General features: G+C 39.9%; 1 protein-coding gene across 1 annotated transcript in view; it reads right to left on the bottom strand.

Annotated features, from left to right (window-relative positions):
- UBR4 (ubiquitin protein ligase E3 component n-recognin 4) overlaps positions 1-26,134 on the bottom strand; it is a 3,959,899-nt gene that overhangs the window by 1,695,716 nt on the left and 2,238,049 nt on the right. Inside the window, 1 exon segment of the mRNA XM_044087073.1 lies at positions 20,766-20,903. Coding sequence (XP_043943008.1) covers positions 20,766-20,903 — 138 coding nt within the window.

Here is a 26,134-nt window from a genome sequence, read left to right as displayed (position 1 = left end):
GGGAGAAACACTGACATATGAAATTCCATTACATGTTAAACAGAGTAACATCCTTGCCACCTCCCAAGTAAATCTAGATAATCTGATAGCAGCTTGAAGCATCCCCCCAATCTATCTTGTATTGCCCTCCTTGAGGATGAAGGTAACTTGTAACTGTCAGTTATAGGTCAGGTTTACAATAGTCTACAGATAGATTTCTTGGTAATTATCAATGAACATACATTTGATGAGAAAGTGGAGTTACAAAGAACCAGGAAAGACTCTTTTGATCACCTTAGCTTCAAACAAAAAATGAACAAGACTAAGCTTGCTATCAAACAAGACAAAAGGAACTATTACACCAAACTACAGCAATCCTCCCACCGCCAACCACAAAAATTTTGGAAATCAATTAACTCACTACTATCCCCCGGCAAGGTTGAAACCCCCAACCCACTAGGCTCCTGCCCTGACTCTCCCCTACAAACAGCTAACGCATTCAATAACTTCTTTACTTCAACCATACTTAAACTGGCCAACCAACAAAGCCCTGACCCCTCTTTACTAGGTAATACTAACTGCACTCCACCTCTATTTCAACTTAAACCCATACCTACTTCCTATATTCTTAATTTACTTCAGAAACTCAAACCCTCAACCCCCTCAGCTGACAAATTGCCAGCGGAATATCTCCAGCTAGGTGCTAAAGCTATTGCCTACCCTATCTCTATTCTAATCAACAGAACCATAAAAGAAAGTACTACACCCTCACTCTGGAAAATCTCCCACATCATCTCTCTCTTCAAAGGGGGCGATTCATTTGAGTACTCGAACTACCACCCTATAGCACTGCTATCTCCTATTGCTAAAATAATGGAGAAATGCATCCACAAACAGCTTTTAAATCACCTCCTATCTAATAACCTTCTAGCTACTTGCCAACATGGCTTTCGTCCCTACCATACCACCACAACAGCCTTATTATCCTTCATAGACTCCATTAATATAAACCGGAATAACAATCTTCTTTCATCTGCATTCTTTGTAGACCTGTCAAAACCCTTTGACATGGTGAATCACCAACTCCTCCTACATTGTTTAAAATCTCTCTCTCTCAATAATCTTGCTTTAAGCTGGTTTACTTCCTATCTTCAGAATCGGAAACAAGCTGTTTTATGGAACAACAATCTTGAACTTCTCCCTACCACTTTAGGAGTACCTCAGGGCTCCATCTTAGGTCCTCTTTATTTTCCATCTTTATTAACGACCTGTATCTAGCCACCCCACTAACTACTTGCATTCAGTACACCGATGACACCACCATCATCTGCTCTGCCACAACCCAAGCTGACCTCCACTCACTTACTCAAAAAACTTTTACCACCATAGAACAATGGTTCTCCAATCACTGCCTTCTCTTAAACCCTAAGAAAACTAAACTTCTCCTCTTCTCACCCACACACCTGTCTCCCTATTAGTTTCACACTTACTTCTAACAATGGCACCCTTATCTCTCCTGACCAAACAACCAAACTTCTAGGAGTTACTATCGACAACCTACTAAAATTTGATTTTCATATCAACTCTATCATAAAAGCAACTAACAAAAATTAGGTTCTCTCTACAGAATCAAATCTTTCTTAACTCCTGAAGCAAAAACTACCACAGCCAGAACATATCTTATCTCTACTCTACTATATGCATCCCCCATATATACTAATCTTTCTAAACATAACATCAATATGCTTACAACAGCCTATAACAACATTGCCAAATTTGCCACGGCCTCTCCATATAAAACACATCACTGCCTGAACCTCCTTAACCTAGGGTGGCTGGAGTTACCTCACCTAATTCAATACTATCAGCTTACAACTGCCCATAAAGCCCTTCACCACCCAGAAAAGATACCAATGCTCTCCACCCAGATAAAACCCTATAACAACCTAAAAGCCCTACGCTCTTCCAATAAAATACTGATTCAAACCTCTCTATCAAAGAATACAGCAGGTGACTCTATATTTTCCAACTCAGTTGGTAAAATTTGGAATCAACTTCCTACAGACCTCTTAGCCCAAACTTCTATCACACTATTTAAAACTCAACTGAAACATTTTCTAACCAATCACTGGCTTTGCTCTTGCAATAACCCTAGCTGATCACGTACCTCCTACCTTCTCCTGCATCCTTTGCACTGTCTCCCAACTCTATTTCTCCATTTTATTTTTCATCTCTACCTAAGAAATTGACTCTCTCAACTTCAAACTAAAATTTTCTAGTAACTCTATCTTTTGCTTTTAAACTACTTAATTATTTCTCTCACATTTTATATACCTGTACTGAAGAAATTTGACAGTCTCTGTTTTCACCTTTTGAACTTACTGAAAAGATAGCCTAAATGCCTGTTTTAGTTGAGTCTTAAATTCCCTATGTAATTATGAATGCCTGTTTTAGTTGAATCTCAAATTACCTATGTACTTTGACCTGTACTGTAGAAATTTGATAGTCTCTGTATTCACCTTTTTGAACTTACTGAAAGGAAAGCCTATATGCCTGTTTTCTTGTGTCTTAATTCCCTATGTAATTTTAAATCCCTGGTTTAGTTGTGTCTTAAATTACCTATGTACTTTGAATGTATTTTTGTTATTATGCATTAGATAGTGGAGCTTTTCTCCTCGGGCCTCCACTGAAAATGGACATGTATCCAGTTGGACTAGCCTGGTTAACAAATGTAAAATAAAATAAATAAAATAAAAATATTCTGGTCTCAGAGAGGGCCTGACCAAGTCTATTTCAAATGAAGCCCGAGTAAACTGTTGTAAAGTGAAACAGTAGCAGTATAGGATACCATACAGTACCACAAGTACAGAAATAATATTGTCTTTAGACTGCTCTTTCAACAAACTGTATTCAAAATTATTTTTCGACTTCATGCGCAGCAAACTAAGGGATTCTTTGAAAATATTCCCTGCTAATTTGAGGAGATAAAAACAAGAGCCTTATAAACCCTATATTATTTAGGGAACTGGCTGGCTGCTTAATGAGCCAGTCAAGAGGTAAAGCCCCAAATCCTAAAAGTGATCTAATTAGGCACCATAGGAAGTTAGGCAAGCCAATATTACACCACTTAAAAATCTATTTAATGGTGTTCTGGCCTATAGGGATATTCCAAACAGCTGGACGGAAGCCTTACACAGTCAGCAATCTTTAAGGGAAGGAAGGATCCTACTCTTCCAATCCTATGCAAATTGATTTCAGTCCTTAACTTTGATTATAAGGTACTATATGGCCTTTCTGACGGCCAGAATATCCCTAATACTCTCTGCTTTGGGGAACACAGACCAATGCAAAAGTCGTGGTACAGCCTTTTCATAACATGATACCCCTAAAAGGCAAACATCTCATGGAGACCAACAGTAGTAGCATTCCTCAATAACAAGAAGTTATGTACTCACCATATCGTTCGATGTATGTAGTCCATCTCGCCTCACATTCTTACCCGAAGGTTCAGAGCCGAACCTCAGCTCCGACTCGGCCATACTCTAGCTTGAAGTCTTCAATTGGCTCGTGGCTAAGAGGTATCCCATGGTGCAAAGCGCCTATTCCCCAGATCTTGTTTGCAGTGAGCTCACATCCGCACACACACACACAAACATGTTGAGAGGAAGAACCAACTCAAAATATCAAGGAGGAGTGCTGAAACCAGAGACTTGACCTCTAGGTCCTCCAGAAGGGGGTAGGTGGGTGGGTTGGTAAGAATGTGAGGCGAGATGGACTACATACATCAAACGTTATGGTGAGTACATAAGTTATTGATGTTATGTAGTCCAATCTCGCCTACATTCTTACCCGTGGGACAACATCCCTAGCACCTAGACCTCGGGTGGCTCACTGGAAAATACTCCTGAGCACTGTGGAACCAAGGAGGATATGCCCCTTGATACCAGATTCAATTTGTAATGACTAATAAAGGTGTGAGGAGATGCCCAAGTAGCTGCAGCACAAATATCATCCATAGACATCCTAGCCTGAAAGGCAGTAAAAGTAAACACCGAACACGTAGTGTGAGCCTTTACTTTGAAGGGCAATTCCTTGTCATTTGAAGAATAGATGAAGGAAATGCAACTAGAAATCCATCTGGACAGAGTTACTTTGGAAACTGAAGTCCCTAGTCTGTTTTCCGAAAAGGAGACAAAAAGTGGGTCAGATTTTCTAAAATCTTTTGTTCTATGTAAATAGAAATGTAATTGTCTGTGGACATCCAGCTGATGAAACTTAAATTCTGCCTTGTTACAGAATTCAGGGAAAAACACAGGCAACTCCGTAGACTGGTTGAGGTTGACCACTGAAGCAACCTTAGGCATAAAGGAAGGATTAGGTCTTAGCGAAACCCTATCCTTGTGAAATATCAAGTAAGGAGGCTGGACTGATAAAGCTTGGATTTCAGAGATCCACCTAGCTGAAGTGATGGCGATCAAAAACAGTGTCTTCCAAGACAAAAATTTTAGGTCACAGGTTGACGCAGGCTCAAAAGGAGGTGAGGTAAGCTGCTGTAGCACAAAATTAAGGTCCCATGGCATAACAGGATCAAAGATCAGAGGTTGAAGTAGCATAGTCCCTTTGAGAAAGGCCCTACAAAGTCTATGCGCCATTAGATTGGGATCATTAGCAACATGAAAAGTAGAAATGGCTGCCAACTGTACTTTAATAGTTGCTGCAGCAGATCCCTGACTAAACAGTTGAGATAGAAACTCTAAAATCGATGAGATGGGAGCTGTACAGGGATCAATCTGTCTTTCATGAGCCCAAATGGAAAATCTCTTCCACTTACTGGAATAAATCTTCCTAGTAGAAGGCTTGTGGGAGGAAGACAGAATAAGAACCACCTCCTGTGAAAAATCATAAAGCCTGACTAGGGACAGAATGGGAGAAGCCATGCTGTCAACCTGCGGGTTTGGATGGAGGGGTGGAAATGCCCTGACATATGAGTCAACAGATCCGGCTCTGGGTCCAGAATCTACGGCTCGTCCATTAGATAAGGGTGAAGAAAAGGAAACCAGATCTGACGAGGCCAGTGTGGAGCAGTCAGTATCATTATGCTTCCCAAAGACAGTGCTTTCTGAATAACCTTCATTATCAGGGGAATTGGAGGGAAGGCATAGAAAAGACCGGAGGGCCAATCGTGAACTACAGCGTCCATGGGAGTTTCCCCTTCTGGGGGAATAAGGATGAAGTAGCTGCTGCATTTGGCATTGAGGGGGCTGGCAAACAGATCGCAGCAAGGCTGACCCCATCTGCGGAAAATCCATTCCGCAACCTGTTCGTTCAGGGACCACTCGTGAAGCATCAGAATAGCTCTGCTCAGCCTGTCAGCAATCACGTTGGACTTCCCCAGAATATGCGCTGCCACTAGAAAGCGCTGGGAAGATACTGCCCACTGCCACACTCGAAGAGCCTCTCTGCAAAGGGGATACAACCTGGTTCCTCCCTGTTTGTTCAAATACCAGACCACACACGTTGTCCGAATGGATTGCACTTGTCCCAAGAGGAAGAAAGCTGTAAAGTGCTTGCAATGCTAATAGAACCACTCTCATCTCTAAGACACTGATATGCAAATGGATCTCGAGTTCCTGCCACGTGCCTTGGACAGTCCTGCTGAGATAATGCCCCCTCACCCGATCTGGGAGGCATCCGTGGTCACAGTGGCAATCGGAGGAGGAAGAACAAAAGGCAAACCCGTGTTGAGATTGCCGGCCTGAAGCCACCTCCTGCTTGCACCTGTCGGTTATTACAATAAGATGGGAGAGAGGAAGGTTCTGAAGAGACCTTTGGGCAAAAAAGTAGCCACTGAAGAATCCTCATGTGAAGTCTTGCAAGAGGGACTAGCATAATCGTGGCAGCCATGGTACCTAAAAGCTGGAAGACCACTTTTGCCTTGACCTTCTTCAGTAGTAGTAGAGCGTAGACTTGCTGCTGTAAAACCTGAATTCTCTCTCCTGGCAGGAAAACCTTCATGAGCACTGTGTCTAATTCGGCGCCGATAAAGGTGACACACTGCAAGGGCAACAATGCAGACTTTTCCCAATTCAAGGTGATTCCCAGACTTTGGCACAGTGCAATAGTGGCGTCCCTGGTCTGTAGTAGTAGATGCCTGGTGGTGGCAGAGAGGAGCCAGTCATCAAGGTACGGAAACACTTGGAATCCCATACGTCTCAAGTGAGCCGTTACCACTGCCATGCATTTGGCGAAAACCCTGGTGGCTGTGGTGAGACGAAAGGCCAGGGCGAGAAACTGAAAATCACTGGTTCCCAGCCGGAAGGGTAGGTGACTTCTGGATGCCCTGTCCATTTTTATATGGTAGTAAGCATCCTTGACGTCAATGGAGCACATCCACACAGCTTTCACTAATAACATGAGAATTGACTGTAACGTGACCATGTGGAACTTGGACTTCTCTACATAAAGGTCCAAACGGCTGAGATCCAAAATGGGCCTCAGGTCCCCTGTTCTTTTCGGCACCAAAAAGAATCTGGAGTAAGTCCCTAATCCTACTTGGTCTGAGGGGACGGGCTGGATGGCTACTTTTAACAGCAACTTTTGAACTTCTAAGGTTGCGGAATCCCTTTGGCTGGGTGGAACGTCTGGGATTCTTTTGTTTGGAGGAGGAGATGAAAGAAAGGGAATGTGATAACCTCTGGTACCCACTCGTCTTGGGTGACGTCTCGCCAGGATACTGGGTATAGAGAAATGCGACCCCTGACTGGCTCCGTAGACGCGCAGTCGGGCCTCCTCTCAGGAGCACTGGTAGAGGGGGCCACAAAAGGAATCGCAGTCCCCCTGGTTACGTGGGCCTCCTCTGCCTCTAGGGTGGCGTCTACCTGAATTTCCACCGCCTCCTCTGCCTCTGGAGGGGGAATCACCTGTGCGTCATGAAAAAACCTCTGCGATTTTCTGGAAAGAATACATAATGATTTGTAGGATCAGGAATTAATTTTTATAACCATAGATGTGGTAGATCTTTTTACATCCATTCCAAAAGAAGGAGGACTGGAAATATTCTCAGACAGTCTACATAATAATACTTTAGTAGATAATGTTAAAAAGGAGCTAATCATGGAATTTATGGAAATAGTTTTAGATTATAACTATATAATATTTGAAGGAGAATATTATAGGCAATACAAAGGGGTTGTTATGGGGGCATCCTGTGCCCCTATATTTGCAAACCTTGTATTGCTGGAATGGGAACAAAGCCATGTCTTTCAAAGTAGATTTTTTCAGTATATGAACTTATATGAGAGATTCTTGGATGACATCTTCAGCTTATGGAAAGGACCGGAGAATTTAATAAAGGAATTGATTCAACATCTAAATGAGAGTACAAGATTTTTAAAATTTACATACACCTATGATAAGAAAGGAATAAATTACTTAGACACATATATACAGAAATATGAAAAGGGTTTTAAAAGTAAGGTATATAGGAAACCATCCTTTAGTAATTCTTAAACAGCAACAAAACAAACTAAAACTGGAAAAGTTGATTCAGCACGACACAGAAACACCAACCAGGATCCAAAACAGGTTTATTGTCTTCAAACTCTAGCGCCTCGGCCACTGTATGCCTTCAAGGAGTAAAGTTTCAATAACATAGCACAATATATAGTCACACCAATCAATCAATAAAACTATTATACAATTAAATAATAAAATTACTCAATTAAATCACATTTTTCCAACAGCATTCTGTGTTTAAGCCTCTAGGTAGTAAAGTGCCAAACTTTAAAATAAAAACAGTTTCATACTTTAAAAGTAGTTTTGCCACAACTGCAACATCAGACTCTAACTTTGCTATTTGTTGTAAAATAGTTGCTTTCAAAGTGTCAGTGCTACCATTATGAAATTCACAAAAATGTTGAGCCAAAGGGCTCTCCATTTTTTTATTTTTTATGTCCCTAAGATGTTCTAACAGCCTGACTTTAAACATTCTTTTAGTTTGCCCTATATAGAACTTATGGCATCCACATGTGATTGCATAAACCACCCTATTAGTTCTACAAGTGTATGAACCACTTGAATAAAATGGTAAATTATTAATATTAGAAAAAGTTCTATATACAAATGGGCAAGCCTGACATTTCCTACATGGGAAAGTACCTATACTAGATGGTTGAAGTGGTATTTTATTCCCTGGATTAAAAATTTGTTTTGTACTACTCACCATATCCTTAATATTCTTACCTCTTTTATAGGAAAAATTATTTTTTCATTTTTAAATTACTTAATTCATCATAATTCTCTAAAACTCCCAAAATGCAATATTTTATGTTTTATCATATCACTACATACATTGTATGTGGACACTACAAATAAATTATTATCCACCTGACTTTCTCTATTGATTGTATAACTATTAATAATCTTTTTCTTATTGTACCCATCATATCTCATATTTATGATTTTTTCTATATCAGCAACCACTAATTTACTATCATAATTTCTGTTCAAAAACATCCTTTTAGTTGTTTGAATTTCCTTATAAAACACTTCATCATTACGACATAACCTAGAAATTCTTAAAAATTCACCATATGGCAATGCTCTAATAATGTGTGCAGGATGACAGCTAGTTGCGTGTAAAAAATCATGTGGGTCCCCAAATTTCCTATATAAACTTGTAATTATAGGCAAACCAACAGTACCTTGTAAGTTAATATCTAGAAAGTTTACTGACTGCCCATATTGTAACCCATCAAAATGAATTTTAAATCTATTGATTTGGATTTCTTGTACAAAATTCTGTATGTCATCATATCCCCCCTCACACAAAAATATCAAATCATCTATGTATCTATAATACAACTTCACATGTTTCTTTACAAAATCATTCTTATAGATACATTCATTCTCTACCAAACCCATAAATATATTCAAGATACATTGGGGCAAATGGTGCACCCATTGCTGTTCCTTGTTTTGATAGAAAATTAGATTATCAAAATAAAATAATTATTTTCTAAGCAAAATTGTACAAGATCTAATATATAATGTGTGTGGGTGAGTCTCCCATGCTGTTAAACACAGCTTCTAAGCCAAATTTATGTTGGATGTTAGATAAAGATTCTTCACATCTAAAGTAATCCAAAACATGTTCTCATTCCAAATAACTGATTTAATTTTTTCCAAAAAATCAAAAGAATCTTTGATGTAAGAGGGAAGACAGGCAGCTTCTTTCAATAATACTTTATGTAACACAACACCTAAATTATGTAAAAAGTACTTCCTAGCAGACACAATAGGTCTACCTGGTGGTTTATTAATATTTTTGTGTAGTTTGGGGAGACAATAAAAATAAGCACTACTAGTATCACTTAGGCAAAGTTTCTTCTTTACATCATTCTCAGACCAAAAACCCAACCGTAAACCTCTTTGAATTAAATTCTCATATTTAATTTTTGCCTGTTCAATACTATCCTGATGAGCTATACAATACACCGTTTCATCTCCTAATAAATCCCAACACATTTCCAAATATTGTGTGTAATGCATAATCACAATCTTATTGCCTTTGCCCGAGGGCTTTATGACCAATTCTGTTTGTTTAGAAAAATTTCTCAATTCTTGCCATTCTATTTTAGACAAGTTATATGTGACTGAATTCCTATCAAAATGTTTTAATTCAAACTCTAATTCAAAATCTAGCATTGCGTGTAATTTTTTAATGCCATCACTGCAGCATGGAGGCATAAACGTACTTTCTGTTTTAATGCCTGAGGTATCTATATACCTCTGTTCAAAAAATTCACTGTCACAAGAAATAAAAGATTCTTCTGTCTCTGAATCACACTGTTCTAACACATTTCCATTAGAATTACTATCCATAACAAAGTTTTTAGATGTTAAAACATTGAAATAATACCATAAATGTAACTTCCTGATGAAACTATATAATTCTATTTTACATTCATATCTTTTAGGAAGTGCTGTAGGTACAAATTTCAATCCGTGATTTAAAACAGAAAGAAAGTGTTCAGAAATATTGCAGCCTGACAAATTAATCACATGTTTTGCTAAGTAGTTCGAAATTAGTACCATCTTGTTCTTTTATTGTCTCTCCATGGTCTTTGTGGACCATTCCTGTAATGCCAAAACCTCTTTTCCGTTGTTGACCAAAGTTTCCCGCATTCAAACTGTTCGGGAAAAAATGGCGATTAGCTGGAGAAGGTAATTCGGATACTGCTAGCCTCTGCATGAAATTGTCCATGTTCTGATTGGGTGTCATCAAGTACTATCACGTCTCTGGCCATTCTCAATGGGTTGATTCGTTGTCTGAGCGATGTCTGAGACCGCTGATTGGCTCGAAATAGGTACACATTGCCCTTTTCAAAATCTCTTAAGTCTCTCTGAATTTTGTACATTTTCTGATCAATAATTTTCTTTTCCAAGCCATTAACTTTTTCTTGAATGTCTCTAAGACAGGAATCAAGTCTGTTGCTGTCTAATACAGTAACTAGACTATTACATACTACATTAATGTCTTTCTTTAGGTTCACCAACTTAATATTATCTCGTTCTATTTGAATTTTAATCCATTCTCTTGAGCATTGATGGGCTGCACATTCCCATCTCGTCTGAAAAGATTTATCCAGCTGACATGTTGAATCAAAAGGCTCAGACGGGAATTTCAGTGCCCTGAGCCCTCTAGGTATAATGTCTAGTTCGAGATATCTGGATAAACTGTTAATATTATAGTATGTAGCGGTTTCTTTACTCATTAAATTAGTTAGTTTAGAGATGGTAGATTTAACTTCAATAGGAACATCCATGGAACGCTTACCAATGTTGGGTTGTTAGAACGTTTACTTCTTGTTTCAGCGAGAGAAGCCCCATGCTGGAATATCCCCAGTATTCTCAGTACCTGTTGTTCTCTGGTCATAATTCCGGTCTGAATTAGTATTAAAGAACCCATCTAGTGTTCGCTGGGAACCACCTCCATTGTCTTCTCTGAAAATTCTTGGTACATTTATGGCTGGATCACTGGCCATGGATAGTAAACAGCAACAAAACAAACTAAAACTGGAAAGGTTGATTCAGCACGACACAGAAACACCAACCAGGATCCAAAACAGGTTTATTGTCTTCAAACTCTAGCGCCTCGGCCACTGTAAGCCTTCAAGGAGTAAAGTTTCAATAACATAGCACAATATATATAGTCACACCAATCAATCAATAAAACTATTATACAATTAAATAATAAAATTACTCAATTAAATCACATTTTTCCAACAGCATTCTGTGTTTAAGCCTCTAGGTAGTAAAGTGCCAAACTTTAAAATAAAAACAGTTTCATACTTTAAAAGTAGTTTTGCCACAACTGCAACATCAGACTCTAACTTTGCTATTTGTAAAATAGTTGCTTTCAAAGTGTCAGTGCTACCATTATGAAATTCACAAAAATGTTGAGCCAAAGGGCTCTCCATTTTTTTATTTTTTATGTCCCTAAGATGTTCTAACAGCCTGACTTTAAACATTCTTTTAGTGTGCCCTATATAGAACTTATGGCATCCACATGTGATTGCATAAACCACCCTATTAGTTCTACAAGTGTATGAACCACTTGAATAAAATGGTAAATTATTAATATTAGAAAAAGTTCTATATACAAATGGGCAAGCCTGACATTTCCTACATGGGAAAGTACCTATACTAGATGGATGAAGTGGTATTTTATTCCCTGGATTAAAAAAAATTGTTTGTACCACCATATCCTTTAGTAATTCTTATTTACAATATGCAAGTGATCACCCTTTTAAACAAAAGAACAGTGTAGTAAAGGGGCAATTAATAAGAATAGCTAGAATGACCTCAAATATTGAAGATATTAATAAAGAATTGAAGGGGGATGTCACCTTATTTCAAGAGAGAGGTTACCCCAGAAAAATATTGGATGAATATCTTAATTATGTAAGAAGTGAATGGGGAAAAATATAAGCCATTGTTAGGGAATTTAGAGAGTACTAAAGAGGGTAGAAGTTCAATAGATGGAGAGAATAATAGGTTTGAGAAAGCTATGGTAGTTCCATATGGAAAAAATACATATGAGGTAGAGAGAATAGTGAAAAGGAATTGGGCTATTTTAAGGAATAATCAGAGGTTGTGGTACTAAACCACATTTTGTTTATAAAGTAGGCCCTAATTTAAAAAAAAAACTTTTGAGAAGGGCATGAAAAACAAAAATAGAGACGACACTAATAAATGTGGATATTGTACGCAATGTAAATATATCTGCCTAGATGAGAAAGTAACCATCAATAATTCTTTACAAACCATGGTTAGATTTGAAAAAGGTCATTGTCAGACTATAGGAGTTATATATTTGGCTGTGCAAGTCCTGTCCCTCATTCTATGTAGGTAAGACAGAGAGAAGACTGAGGGACATGATTTATGAACATACATACCAAATAGCTACTAAAAATGTAAATAATGCCCTATATAGGCATTCTATTAGCTGTGTGGCATATAAAGAGTTTAGATTTGCAATTTTAGAAAAAGTGTCACAAAACCCCAGGGGGGGGCGACTACAGAAGCCATACTGAAGAAAGGGAATTAAGATGGCAAATAAAATTACAAGCAAGTCAGCCCCCCCCAGGGTTAAATTAAATAATTTCAATAAAACCTATATTAATTAAGAGAATGGAATTCGGAAAATAAGAACAAAGTATTCATGTTTTTTTTTTAATATGTTTTTAATACATCTTTTATAGAATTGTAAAATATATATTTATATGGCATAAAAATATAATTGTTCATATTCACATATTTTGGTGTATTTCTAAGATAAATTCAAGAGCACGCTTAATTAAATATATAATATACTATTAGTTTTAAGCAATACTATATACACATTAGTATTTTTTAGGAATGGAATGAACTTTAAATGTTTGAATTTTTAACTTGTCTTGTAAATAGGGCTGTTTAAAAGGGATGTCCCTTTAATTGTTGTATTATGTTCATAGGTTCATAGGTTTATACTAGGCTATCTGCCCTAAGGCATTTATAAGCCTAGCCCAAAGTTTTGTGGCTTACGCCACCCCTTATATGAAAAAAATACTGTGCCCATTAGATTGTTGTGCCTCTGTCCAGCAGTGACACAGAGATGATTCCCGGGGTAAACCTACGATCTCCCATCCACAGGTCAAGATTTCTCTTGAACAGAGCCAGCGAGGTGCTCTGCCTCACATGGACCGGGATTTTATTCCACAGCATAGGGAGTCTCTGAGTGATAAATCTATCCTTCCAGCACATCCTATTTATATTCGTGCTAAGGTTTAAGTCGCTTGCTCTAGTGGTTTTGGTGGATTTGGATTTTTGAGGTGGAGCATGTCCATTAATTCCGGGTTGGACATGGCCTTGTATGTCAGGCACATGTCACCTCTGAGCAGACGGTATGCGACTGAATAGAGCTGGAGTTTCTTCAATCTGGCAGCATATGACAGATTTTGGAGTCCCTTTATCCTTTTGGTGAGGAACTTTTGGGGTCTCTCCAATTGCTGCAGATGTCGGGTGAGATGCATCCCTAATGGGGCATTGTACTCTATCATTGGTCTGATAAGTGAAGAGTACAGGGGAACAATGACCTCACTAGATCTGGATGTGAATCCCTTCATGATCAGGTGGGCAATGTAGAAGGTCTTTCTAACCACTTTAGCAAAGTGAGTGTCAAAAGAAAGGCCACTGTCAACCTGGGTCCCCAGGTCCCTGATAACCTCTTCTGTGCTTAGTGGATTGCCGCCTATATGGTAGCTTGGGGTTACCTTGTTTTTCCCGATGGGTATGACTATACATTTTTGGCGCTTAACTTCAGGCCATGGCTCTGGCACCAGCTATCTGTTCCCAGGAGTCCCTTCGGAAGGACATCCGTGTCCGATGCACTTTCCACTATGGCCCAGTTTGCAGTCGCCTGCAAACTTTGTCAGCCAAAGTCCTCCCATGTTGGCCTGTACTTCTGAGAAGTAGATGCCGAACAATAGGGGCCAAGGACCGAGCCCTGTGGGACACCACTTGTGACCGGCTTGGAGTCTGACATAGCGCCAGCAACTCTAACCCTGTGGGTTCTGTCCTTAAGCCAGTTTGCAACCCATCTTGTGACATATGGGTTTACATTTAAGCTGGTAAGTTTTTCTACAATACCCGAGTGGGGTATTGTGTCGAAAGCCTTTGCAAGGTCAAGGTAGGCTGTATGGACTGCCTTTCCATCATCAATGGCCTTGGTGACTGTTTTGAAGAAGTTGACCAAGTTCAAAAGGCATGATCTGCCCTTGACGAAGCCAAACTGGGTCGGGTCCAATGTCTGCAAGTCCCCTATATCTTTGTTTATGAGCTCCATTATGATCCTCTCCATAGCTTTGCAGACTAGACTTGTTAAGCTTATGGGGCGGTAATTACCAGGGTCCGTAGAGGCACTGCCTTTGTGGAGTGGGACCACAGTTGCCGTATGCCACTCCCTGGGCACGTATCCTGTGGTAAGGCTGAGATTAAACAGCTGCCTTATGTGCAGGTTTAATTCCTCATTTAGCTCGTGTAGCACACAGCCGGGGACACCATCCGGTCCCATTGATGCTGTGTTTTTAGCTTTAGAGAGAGCAGCTTTCACCTGCGCATTTGAGATGTCAGGGAGGCTACACTCTGCTGGGATAGTTATCTCTGCTTTAGGGGGGTGAAGTTTGCACTGAACCTGTCTGCCAGTATGTTGGCAATGTCTGTGGGTTCAGTGATTTTTGTATCATTTTGGACTAATTCTGAGCATATCTGGGAGTTTCCACCCAGGTTCCTAACATAGCTGAAAAAGGCCTTATGATTATCCTTTGAATCCATGTCAATTTTTCTCTCAAAATTGGCCTTAGTTGATTTTATGAGTGCTCGTATTTTTTTTACTAATAATGATCAGGGGAGACTTCACTATTATGGATTTTGTTCTATCATGTAATAGCTTTCTCCTCTTATTGTAAAGTTTGTTAATGGCTGGGGTCCACCAGACTGGACGTTTGCCCTTTGTGGAAAGAGTCTTGGTTTTATTTGGGATTGCCTGATCCATGCAGTCCTGGAGGTGTTCATAGAAGGCATTTGTAAGGGCTTCCGCAGCTTGGGTTGTGGTTTCCACTGGCTCAGGGGCCTTGAAGGATACCACACCAGTCTTGAGTAGTGTAAAGTTTGCTTTAGAGAAGTTCTTCACTGTGGTCTTTTTTGTTTGGGGTGGGGGCAGGATGTGGATTTCCAGTGGATGACGACATCATTATGTATTTTTAAAAAAATTGGCTTAATTGATGACAACATCATTATCACAGGGGGATATAAGGAGGGAAACTGGATAGTAATTTGATTCTGATGAAATCCCTATGGAAGGGAAGAAAGCGCTCTAACGTTTTGTATTTTCTGAATAAACTGATCGGTAGTTAACATATCCAAAGCGGTGCCTGATTGTTATTAATAGTAGTCTTAATTTTCTCCGGTGGCTCCGAGGAGACTGGCGGAGCTGGAGAGCGCTTTTTAGATGACTTTTTATCCAACTTTTTATCTGATTTGGAAGGAGAAGACTTGGAACTGGAGGATCTCTCCAAATCCTCTTCAAAAGATGGTTTCAGCAATCCTCTCAAAATCTGCTTGTTCTTCCTCTCTTGCAGCACGCAGGGGCTGAAAGCATGACAGAACAGACAGGATTTCTGTAAATTAATAGCCCCCAAGCAATACACACATACAGAATTAACCATCTGTCAAAGACATTTTATTGTTACACTTGACACACTTTTTGAATCCCGAAGGCCTGTGCTCCTTGGACATGTTGAGAGAAGAACAAACACAGGGGAAAAACGGTAGGGGCACCTTTACCACAGAGGAAAAAACGGTAGGGGCACCTTTACCACAGAGGAAAAATGGTAGGGGCACCTTCACCACTGAAAACAAGAAGTGCAGGAAACTAGAGCCTCTAACTCAAACGGCCTAGAGACCGCCAGGTAACCACAGGGAGGACTAGGTCCACTAAGAGAAATGGGCCTAGCCCAAGAAAACCCAACAGGGGAACAACCAACAGTCACACCACAAGAATAACACTGCCAAAGGGGATTAAACTGGTAAACAATCAGTAAGAACAACAGGAAAAACCAGGGGAGGACTAGGTCCTCTAACTGAAACGGGCCTGGCCCATAAACACCAGGTAAAGCAGGATACCAGAAAAGTTCACAAAACTGCTAAAAGTACACACACACACACACACACACACACACACACACACACACACACACACAAGCTATTAAAATAGCTTTTGGAGCTACTAAATTGAACAAATAGTAGAAAATCTGGACTTGGCCACAGCCGAGAGAGAGACCACATCCGAGTGGCAAATGAGATCTGGGGAATAGGCACATTGCACCATGGGATACCTCTTAGCCACGAGCCAATTGAAGACTTCGAGCTAGACTATGGCCGAGTCGGAGCCAAGGTTTGGCTCCGAACCCACGGGTAAGAATGTAGGCGAGATTGGACTACATAACATCAAGGTGTTTCATCATGCAGTATGACTATATCTTCATGCTCTCCAGATATCTGAGATTCTGCAACAATGTTTTAACTTTATTTGGGTCCATCTACCAAGGTGAAGTTTATTGTAACTTTCAGAGTCGCTTACCATGGCAAGATGTAGGGTTGGCTTCATTTTTTTATAGGTTCATAGGTTCATACTAGGCTATCTGTCCAAGGGCATTTATAAGCCTAGCCCACAGTTATTTGGCTTTCGCCACCCCTTTAGTTTGAATAAAACTATGCCTATTATTTTGCTGTGCCTCTGTCAAGCAGTGACACTGAAGTAATCCCTGGTATATCTCGATGGGGTATCTCGATCCCCCATCCATTGGTCAAGATTCCTCTTGAACAAGGCCAGCGAGGTGCTCTGCCCTCACATGTACCGGGATTTTGTTCCACAGCATAGGGAGTCTCTGGGTGATGAATCTGTCCCTCCAGCATGTTCTATTAATAACCGTGGTCAAGGTTTAATTGTGGTTCTGAGGGATCTAGATTTTTGAGGTGAAGCATATTCATCAAATCAGGGTTTGACATGGCCTTATATGTCATGAGACTGAAAAGAGCTGAGTTCTTTCAGTCGAGCAGCATAAGACATATTTTTGAGACCCTTTATCCTTTTGGTGAGGAACTTTTGGGGCCTTTCCAGCTGCTGCAGGTGTCTGGTCAGATACATTCAATGGGGCATTGTACTCAATCATAGGTCTAATGAGTGATGGATCTACATGTGAATCCCTTCATGATCAGGTGGGCAATGTAGAAGGTTTTCCTAACTACTTTAGCAACATGAGTGTCAAACTAAAGGCTACTGTCAACCTGGGTCCCCAGATCCCTGATGATCAGTGGATTGCCACCTATATGGTAGCTAACCTTGTTTTTCGGCATTTAACTTTAGGCCATGGCTCTGGCACCAGTTATCCGCTTCTGTGAGGCCCTTCTGAAGGATATCTGTGTCAGATGTACTATGGTGCCCAGTTTGCAGTCATCTCATAACCCTCCTGTGTTTGCTTGTACTTCAGAAAAGTAGATGGAGTGGACCCAGGACTGAGCCCTGTGGGACACCACTTGTGACAGGCTTTGAGTCTGACATGGCTCCAGCAACTCTGACCCTGTGGGTTCTGTCACTTAGCCAGTTTGCAACCCATCTTGTGATGTATGGGCAAGCTGATGATTTTTTGATGATACCTGAGTGGGGTATTGTGTCAAAGGCCTTTGCCAGGTCAAGGTAGGCTGTATGGACTGCCTTTCCCTTTTTGTTTGTTTATGGTGCATGCTTTGATAATGTAATATTTAGTTGCTGGATACTTTATTATGACTAAATATGGTGGCTAAAACACTTTTTTCCTTTTTGTAAACTTTCACATATAAAGACACTATTACTTCAGGAGAATTATTTTTTATTCTGTTTGTATTTGTTTTCCATGGAAGAGCACTGATCTCCAAGGACCCCTTTTTTAGATTCAGCTGAGGGGCAGTGTCTGGTTAAGTGACTTGCACAGTCACGCAGGCAATGGAGGCTGAGGTAATCAAACCTTGCACCACTGAAGCATAGGAAACAGCTTGATAACAGCTCCTTAATTCTCTAAGCTAACTGCCAGACATTAATGACAGCACAGAAATTAGCTTTTGACTTGAAAAAATTCAATAAAATTATGTATTTCTTCTAAAAATTATTTTAGCTTATCTATACCACCTTCCCAAATTAAAAATTGAAGATGATAGTTTATAATCAAGCCAAACAAGTCAACGTTTTAATCCGTGAACAACATATGTTAGATTATGAAATGAACATTTTGAAAGAAAAGCTTTTGGAGAGGGGCTTATCCATTAGATTGTAACTGAGAAAGGCACAGCTAGAGACTTTAATCAAGAAGCTAATAAATCAAAAAGAAGGATTTCAAGAGAAAAAATGTGTGAAAAAGAGTGGATTATAGCCATGGGATTGACATATACTTCACGGAGTTACATTAAATTAATTAAGAATAACTGAAGAATTACAGCTGCATATGAATTTTTGGAAAGGAGTCTGGGTAATATATCCAGGTTCTTCTATAAAAAGAGCAGTTTAAAATATTTTAGGGAAGAAACAATACAACAAAACATTGGAAGTACGTAAACTGAGACATGTAAATGAAAGCTCTGAGCATAGTGGGTGCACTGCACAGGAGGCCCAAAAGTGTTTTCCTCAATACAAAAATCAATAATCCCCACCCGCTATTTTAACTGTAGCTCACACTGCATTGTTTACATCACAGTTTTCAGCAGAAGTTAACATGTTTATGTGGGCAAAGAAAACTACAGCAGTAAGAGTTAGGATTTCTGAACACTTGTATGTTATTCTGAAGGGTAATGCCCAATGCATCATAAAGACATGCAGTGTGTTCAAAGTTTAAACATTTTTTTTTTTGGTTATTGATTACCAAGAAAAAAATTTAGGGACAGCTCTCAAAAAAAAAAACATGGAGTGAGGGAATTTAAATGGCATATAATTTTAAAAGCTACAAAGGAACGTATGAATATGTTGAATTTTTAACGTATTTTAAAACAAAAAGGCTTAAAATTAATGTGTGATTTGGAATTACATTAACTGATGCTTTCAAAAACTTGATATGGTGAGCAGTTAAACCAAACAGATGTTCATGTGAAAATTAGCTGTCTGACCACGTCTTGACTAGTTACGTCCATTAGACGAAAACACTTACTGCTTTATTTTTCTACTAAAAGTGTGCAGTCAATTCAGCACAGTTTGTGTTAATTTAGCTTGATTATCTTAACTAAACAGACATGCTATATGGTAATATATAAACAATCTGTTCTAGATCTTGCCTAAGCCATAAGAAGATAAAATGCAATGGTATCAAATCAGATTTGATATCTGAAACCACAGCCAGCACCCACCTTGAAATAAGTACTTGGGTTTCTCCCTAAACATGGCGCACTCTATGCTTCAGGACCATCTCTTCTGCTGTAGTTGTAATAATGTTTCATCATCATTCAGCCTACTAAAGAGATGTGCTTTCTACAACCACAGCCAGGCCCCACCTTGACATAATGCTTGAGGACCACCTCTTCTGCTGTATTTGTGAAAATCTTATAACATTACAGTCTCCTAAGGAGATATTCCATCTTGAAAAGCAACCGTCTTTCCTCAAAACACTTCTTGCATCTTACTGCTGGGTAGATAAACACACAAACTAGTAATGAAATTTGTAAAACTTAAGCCATTCATCAACATAACCTAGATCATCCAACATTATTTCTTTCATTGCCAACAGGCAATTCTCAGCAAGTAGTAACAAGACTTCTCACTTCCTTGCACCATTGTCCCTCCACTGTAAAGCTTCTGTTCTGGTATGCTGCACTTCTTAGGGCACCATTTTTGATCTTCTCTATTATAAAGCACTGCTTCATAGCCTTCTGTATTGCTAACTGCACATACTGACTTTATAATTTTTGACCATTTGACTTATTCATTCATTCTATTTTACACACACACACACACACACACACACACACACACACACACACACACACACACACACACACCTTTACCTATCAACATTTATTTCTCTGTACATACCTTAATCTTAAGATTAGGTCTGTTTTTTTAAACCCTGCATCTTACTTCATCATTTCTTATACACACCTATTCTGCTCATGCAACACTTCAAGTATACAGACATTTGGTCTATTCTTCTGTTAGTAGAACCCTGAACTCACTTAAAGGCCAAATGTCTAATAAATGGCATACAATCCTCTCTGTGTTCATAGCAGTTTCTAACTTTCTTCTAAAGGGCTACTATATTTCTCTCTCTCAACACAGAAATGAATAGTTAAAAGACATTATGGCTTCTTCAACAACAACTAGGAATTTCCACAGAAAGTGTAGGGAACAAATCAAATTTTTGGATCCAAAGATCCTACTTTTCATGCATACAAAAGTGTATAAAAAAAAGTGAAAACAGTCAGTACAGACTACTGACTGTTTATGCATGATTTCTCAATAAGATTCTGGGTAAGGAAGCAATTTGATCTAATGCCAAACCTCTTTATCAAACAGTGTTAAAAAGCTCTCATAAAAAGCTTGTAATTGTTCCAATTTATGTCTTCAGTGGGAATGCATGAAGAAACCCAAGATAACTTTCATTAAAATAAAGTGAGACAGGACAAATGATATGTCCATCAGCTGGTCAGAACAATGATGAATAACTTACCATTGTGTTCACCAGCTACAGATTCAATAGCACTGCCTCCACTCTCAGAGCCCACACTTCCTCCATGGTCTGCAGGTGATGTACGCAATGTGGACCCATCTGTTGCAGCTGTGCTGCCTTCATCATCTGAAACTGGAGCTGAAAGTGTAACAAGAGCTGTTACGTGGAAAAACACCATCATTATAATGTAAAGAACCACTGAAGTAATGCAAACACACAAAATACAGACTAATGAGCATAAAAATACTGATAGGTCTGCCTTTTACTGACCACCACATTTTTATATCCTAGATGGTCAAACAAGGCAGGAAGAGATAATGTTAACTTTAATGTATCAAGAGCATTCCAAATGTCAATAATTCTTTGACCAATCAGTGTTTGCTCATCCTTCCCTGAAGTCTAAAATAAACTTCCCTGGGTAATGAGAAACATAACATGACAGGATCTCATCAATGGGATAAATGGAGCTTTAAAAGCCTTGGATCCCCGAAGGCTATGGTAACTGCAAGTTCAGAGGCATCAATATTTCTTTAAAAGACATTTGTCAAGTCCATCAATATGATTTATAAAACTTTACAATAGTCTCAGACATTTTTACTTAAAGAAAAAACAAAAATCACCGTGTCAGATTTCAGGCTGTCCTTGACAAGTAATTTGTACAAATAAACTCTTTGCATGTTCTAAACAGCTTCAGTGTTTAAGTCAACCATTCTACTTGTATCTGTGCAAATACGACATGGAAATCTAAGTACCTCCAGTACTCTGTAGTTATACCAAGATTTAATAATAAATTACTACCTCTTCCAACTTGTAGAAAAATCATACAAAAGACGGTACTAGAATCCATAGCTGACCATGTCAACATTCGACAAAATGTACATAAGTCCAAGTACTAATACAAAGTTCTACAATTACTCTTCAGGTGATAACAGTTTCTACACTTTATTTTGAAATAATGCGTCAGTGCAATCAAAAACAGAAAATTACTATTCATAATGTAATAACACCAGAACTATATATCCATTTAATACAGTCCTATAACATGTTCAAGTGCCTTTTGTAAATTACATCACTCCTACTTGCCGGTGCTCTCAATGTCTACAGTCTTACAGCTGCGGCCTCCCTTACATGCTCCATTTCATAAATCCCAGAACCTGAAGTCACTGTTAATGCAGTTTATCCCACTGTCATCTTTTCAAATTACTTTCCCTGATTATCCTGTACTCATGTTATTCTTACCCTATAACCAATTTATATATGCTTCCCCCTTCAACTCTTCCAGTAGCTTTTAACGCATTCATCGAACAGCATCAGCTGGTTTATCCCTCCTCTTTCATCTCTGCTCAATACAAGCACAACTACTGCCCAGATTTAATTTTCCAATCAAAGAACTTTTGTCATTTATTACCTTCTTCCATACTGACCCTACCTGCCACCTCACTCCCAAACATGAATTAGACTAGCTCTATGTATATCACACCTCGAAGACTTCCCATCTTTTCTTCTTCTGCACTAACTTTACAGTGTAAAAAAAAGTACTCACCATAACGTTCCAGGTGTGTTGTCCATCTCGCCTACATTCTTCACTGGTTGGGTTCAGAACCAATCGTCGGTTCCGACTCGGCCGTATACAAAAGCTCAAGGTCTTCCACAGGCTCGTGGCTGTACCCCTATCCCATCATGCCTCAGGAAAGCTCCCCAGATTTTGTTTGCTGATAGCAACAGGTACCAAATGGAATATTTTAACACCTTATACAACAATGAAAAAGGTCAGAGAACATTACTTGCCAATTGTAACCGCTTGGTCCTCCAGGAATCAAAGGCTGGGTGAAGGAGAGTGGGGTGTAAGAAAGAAGGTGAGATGGACAACATACATGGAATGTTATGGTAAGTACATACCTTCTTTATGTGATGTTGTCCTATCTTGCCTTCATTCTTCACTGGTTGGGACAGCGTCCCTAGCACTACATTTCTTGGGCGGCTCATGGGAGAATATTCTTCAGAACAGTGGACCCAAAAGAGGCCCTGTTCCTGGAGGCCAAATCCACTCTGCAATGAGTGATAAAGGTATGAGGCCTTGTACATGTTGCAGCAGTACAAATGGAGTCAAGTGGTAGTCTAGCGCGAAAAGCAGAAGCTGCTGCTATGGCTCTCATAGAATGACCCTTAAGTTTACAGGGAAGATCTGTGTTGTTAGAATTGTATGTAAAAGTAATACAATCTGATACTATTTTGAAAGTGTGACCTTAGATACGAGAGCACCTTTTCTAGATGCGGAAAATGGAACAAATAATTGGTCAGACCTTTTCTGAAGCCCTTTGTCCTAGGTAAGTAGAAATGTAATTCATAATAGTTTATGTACATCCCAGTTGATGTAGCATGTATTCTGCCTTGTTGCCATAGTTTGGGAAAAGACAGTGGTAGTTCTATGGACTGATTTAAATTAGACATGAGCATACTTTTGGTAGGAAGGAAGAGTTTGTTTGAAGGGATACTCTGTCTTTGTGGAAAAGCATGTAGGGGGGGCTTTATCGATAATGCTTGCAGTTCTGAAACCCTTCTAACAAGTGATGGAAATCAAAATAATTATTTTCCATGAACTTTAGATCGCAGGATGATGCAGGTTCAAAGAGGGAAAGAATCAAACAGGATAAAACAAAGTTTAGCTGCCATGGTGGTAAAGAGGTCTTAATGAGTGATCTTAAGACAACAGTGCCCTTCAGGAAGGCTTTGCATAGCCTGAGAGACATCAAATTTTGGGCCAAATAGCTTATATGAAAATTAGATATCACTGCTAACTGGACTCAAATAGTAGCTGCAGCTGTGCCTTCATTAAATAGCTTTGTTAGAAATTCAAGAATGGTACCTACAGGAGCAAAAAACGGATCACTATGATTACTTAATGCCCAAGAAGAAAATCTATTCCATTTGTTCATGTATAATATTCTTGCTGAAGCCCTATGAGATGAGATCAAGATATGTTTCACAGAAGGAGAAAGTTTAGGGAGCCTGGCTATATTTGAAATTGGAGCAGGCAAGCTGTCAATCTGAAGGTTTGAAGAGAGTGATGGAGAGTTCTCGATGCACGAGTCAGAAGGTCTGGATTTGGGTGTAGAACTCACGGCTCAACCTGAAGATGAGGCCAAAGGAAGGGGAACCAGATTTGACGAGGCCAGTAAGGGGCAACAAGAATCAGATTGCTTCCCAATGAGCTGGCTTTCTGAAGAACTTTGGGTATCAAGGGAAAGAGAGGGAAGGGCACAGATGTGACCAGAAGGGGCAATCGTGTACAAGTGCATTCCTTGGTGACTCCCCAAAAGGGGGGATTAGGGCAAAACAGCTGCTGCATTTGGCATTCATGGATGTGGCAAAAAGGTCGCAGCAATGCTGGCCCCATTTGTGGAAAATCATGTCCGCTACTACTTGTTTTAGGGACCACTCGTGAGGCATCAGAATTGCTCTGCTTAGTTTGTCTGCTATCAGAAAGCAATGGGAGGAGGTCACCCACTGCCACACTCTCAGGGCCTCTCGACAAAGGGGGTAGGACCTGGGTCCTCCTGGTTTATGTACCAAACAACTGACATGTTTGTCTGTCTGTACTGCAATAGTTACCAGCAGAAGACAGTCCTGAACAGCCTGAAATGCCAAAAGCACTGCTCTCATCTCTAGGACACTGATGTGCAAATGGGCCTTGTTATCCTGCTAAGTGCCTTGGACTGTCCTTCCCAAATAATGACCCCCCCCCCCCATTTGGGAAGTGTCCGTGGTTACTTTGGCTAAAAGCTGTAGAAGGACAAAGGGTTGACCTAATGTCATGTGAGTGAAGTGAAGTCACCAGAAAAGGTCTTTCTGGCAAGACTGTTATTAGAATTTGGTGAGACATGGGTAGTTCCTGCAACAACCACAGAGTGAATAGTAGCGACTGCAGAATTCTCATGTGCAGGCAAGCTAATGTAACAAAGTTTATCGCTGCTGCCATGGTTCCCAAGACTTTCAAACATGCTCTTTCCTGTACTCTTTTCTTGGAAAGAAGTTTTAAGACCTGGTGTTGCAGTACTTGAACTGTTTCTGGAGGATATTTTGCCATCATTTTTCTTTGTGTCAAGATCTGCCCCTATAAAAACAATACATTGAGATGGCAACAAGGCAGATTTTTCGTAATTTATCACGATTCAGAGGTGAAAGCAGAGAAGTAATGTGGTCTGTCTCTATTTTTAGTTAACAGATGCTTGGTGGTGGCGGTTAGGAGCCTGTAGTCTAGATATGGAAACACTTATAATCCTAGACGTCTCAAGTAAGTGACCACTGCTATACACGGTGAACACTATGGTGGCTGTAGTGAGACCACAGAGCAGAGCCCGAAACTGGTAATGACTGACTCCCAGGCAAAAGTGCAGATGACTCCTGGATGGCCTGTCAATTTTTATGTGGTAGTACACATCCTGAAGGTCTAATACAGCACATCCAATAGTTTTTTCCCAGAAAGGGAAATATCAACTGCAGTGTTACCATCCGGAACTTAGTCTTTCCTACTGATTCATTTAATCTGCTGAGATCTAAAATGGGCCTCAAGTCCCCTGATCTCTTTGGCACTAAAAAGAACCTTGAGTAAGTTCCGGATCCTATCTGGTCTGCGGGGACTATTTGGATGACTCCTTTCTCTAGCAACTTTTTGAATTTCCAGAGTTGCCTGCCCTCTCTGACTGGGACGGGGAAGGGTATAGAGAAGCCCCTGGATACAATATTTTGCACCCAACTTGTCTTATTTCTAGCCAGGTTTCTGGGTACAAAGATAAGAGACTCCCGAATGCCTCCAGAGATGGACAAGCGAGCCTCCCTTCAGAAGCGCTAAAAGAGCCTACCACGGAATGAGTCCCTGTCGCCCTGATTTTGTGGACCCCCTCTGTTGTGTGGACAGCATCTCCCATTACTGCTTTCCCCTCTGCCCCTGGGGGGAAAATCACCAGGTGTCCTGAAAAGCACTCTGGGATTTTTGGAACCACATCTTTCCTCCCTGTTGACCATCTGGGTAAGGTCTAGAAGGTAGGGAAAAACAGACTCCTATGGCAGGGAGAGTTTTTCCTTCTTGCTCAGACCTGGTTAGTGTCCTTAACTTTTGGCTTGAACAAGGATGAACCATCAAAGGGGGCATTAACAAAGGTAGACTGAAAGGGTTCTGCAAAGTCACACAAGCACATCCAGGAATGTCTCCTCAAGGAAATTCCCGAACCCAATGTCCTGCTCACTCCATCTGGTGCATAAGAATTAAGCCTCATGGAGGAGTTAACCACAGAGTTTAAGGTAGAGAGCTGAGAGGAAAAGTACAGTTTTGTACCTACCATAAATGTAGATGTTTGAAGATCCACATT

The sequence above is a fragment of the Protopterus annectens genome, chromosome 1.part1 (assembly GCF_019279795.1).
Source record: "Protopterus annectens isolate FY-2018-M chromosome 1.part1, PAN1.0, whole genome shotgun sequence".
Taxonomy (NCBI): Eukaryota; Metazoa; Chordata; order Ceratodontiformes; family Protopteridae; genus Protopterus; species Protopterus annectens.
This window is presented reverse-complemented; position numbering and strand designations above follow the sequence as displayed.